This window comes from Mus pahari, chromosome 3 (genome assembly GCF_900095145.1).
Source record: "Mus pahari chromosome 3, PAHARI_EIJ_v1.1, whole genome shotgun sequence".
Taxonomy (NCBI): Eukaryota; Metazoa; Chordata; class Mammalia; order Rodentia; family Muridae; genus Mus; species Mus pahari.
In genome coordinates this window covers 147,147,825-147,148,945 of record NC_034592.1, presented here as the reverse complement: position 1 = coordinate 147,148,945, position 1,121 = coordinate 147,147,825, and the positions used below count along the sequence as shown (strand labels likewise).

Here is a 1,121-nt window from a genome sequence, read left to right as displayed (position 1 = left end):
GGAACTCACTTTGTAGACCAGGCTGGCCTCGAACTCAGAAATCCGCCTGCCTCTGCCTCCCAAGTGCTGGGATTAAAGGCGTGCGCCACCACCACCCAGCCTGTTCTTTGTTTCTTTCTGGACTTAGTTATGTGTATCAGTGTGTTGCCCACTTGATGTAAGTGTACCAATGGGTATGCAGTGCCAGGGAGGACAGAAGGTGGAGTCAGATCCCCTGGAATGGGCAGACTGTTGAGCCACTGACTATGTGGGTACTGGGAATTGTGCCTTGTCCTCTGGGAGAGCAGTACATGCTCTTAACATCTGTACCAGGTCTCCAGCTCCACGCCTTGCTTCTCGTGCTCCCTGCCTTGCTCCTCCTGCCCTCCAAACCTCTTTGCAATGCTTTTTGAGAGATGAGTTTGTGAACCCCTCCAGAGCTGCCACAGAGTCCAGTTCCCAGTGGCTCCTGGCTGTGCCTAGCGCGGATCCAATCTGCCTTGCCCCTGATCCTGAGCTCCCAATCCCAGGGAGCATTCTTCCCTCTGAAGGAGGACAACTGGAGCCTCCCCAACAGGGCGGTGGAGCCTCAGCTGGAGGACGACGAGAGGATGGTGTATGTGGCCTTCTCCGAGTTCTTCTTTGACTCCGCCATGGAGAGCTACTTCCAGGCTGGAGCGCTGCAGCTGACGCTTGTTGGGGACAAGGTATACCAGGGCCTGTCTGAGGGTGGGTTAAGAACGGCCCATGGGTAAAGAGTCCAATTACCCTGTCTCATTTCTACTTCCCCTGTTCAGGTGCCGAGTGATCTGGACATGCTTCTGAGGGCCACCTACTTTGGGAGCATTGTTCTCCTGGTGAGTAGAGGTTGGCATGTGGCCAGAGGCTGGGGTGTGGCCAGGGGATGGGGTGTGGCCAGAAGATGGGGTGTGGCCAGAGGATGGGGTGTGGCCAGAGGATGGGTGTGGCCAGAGGATGAGGTGTGGCCAGAGTTGGAGGTTACCCCATGTACACAACAGTGAGGTAGTAGGTGGAGGATATGTAGGAGTTCTTTGCTGGTGGCTGGCTGTGGAGGAGACGGAGGCCTTTTGTCTGCGACCAAGCCCTCTAGCCTTGCCAGGTCTATCTCTCTGTGGATTGTC

General features: G+C 56.1%; 1 protein-coding gene across 1 annotated transcript in view; it reads left to right on the top strand.

Moving 5' to 3' along the window:
- Positions 1-1,121, top strand: part of Pltp (phospholipid transfer protein) — a 19,809-nt gene that overhangs the window by 10,824 nt on the left and 7,864 nt on the right. Inside the window, exons 9-10 of the mRNA XM_021192663.1 lie at positions 510-686; positions 777-836. Coding sequence (XP_021048322.1) covers positions 510-686; positions 777-836 — 237 coding nt within the window. The remainder of the gene's footprint in view (positions 1-509; positions 687-776; positions 837-1,121) is intronic.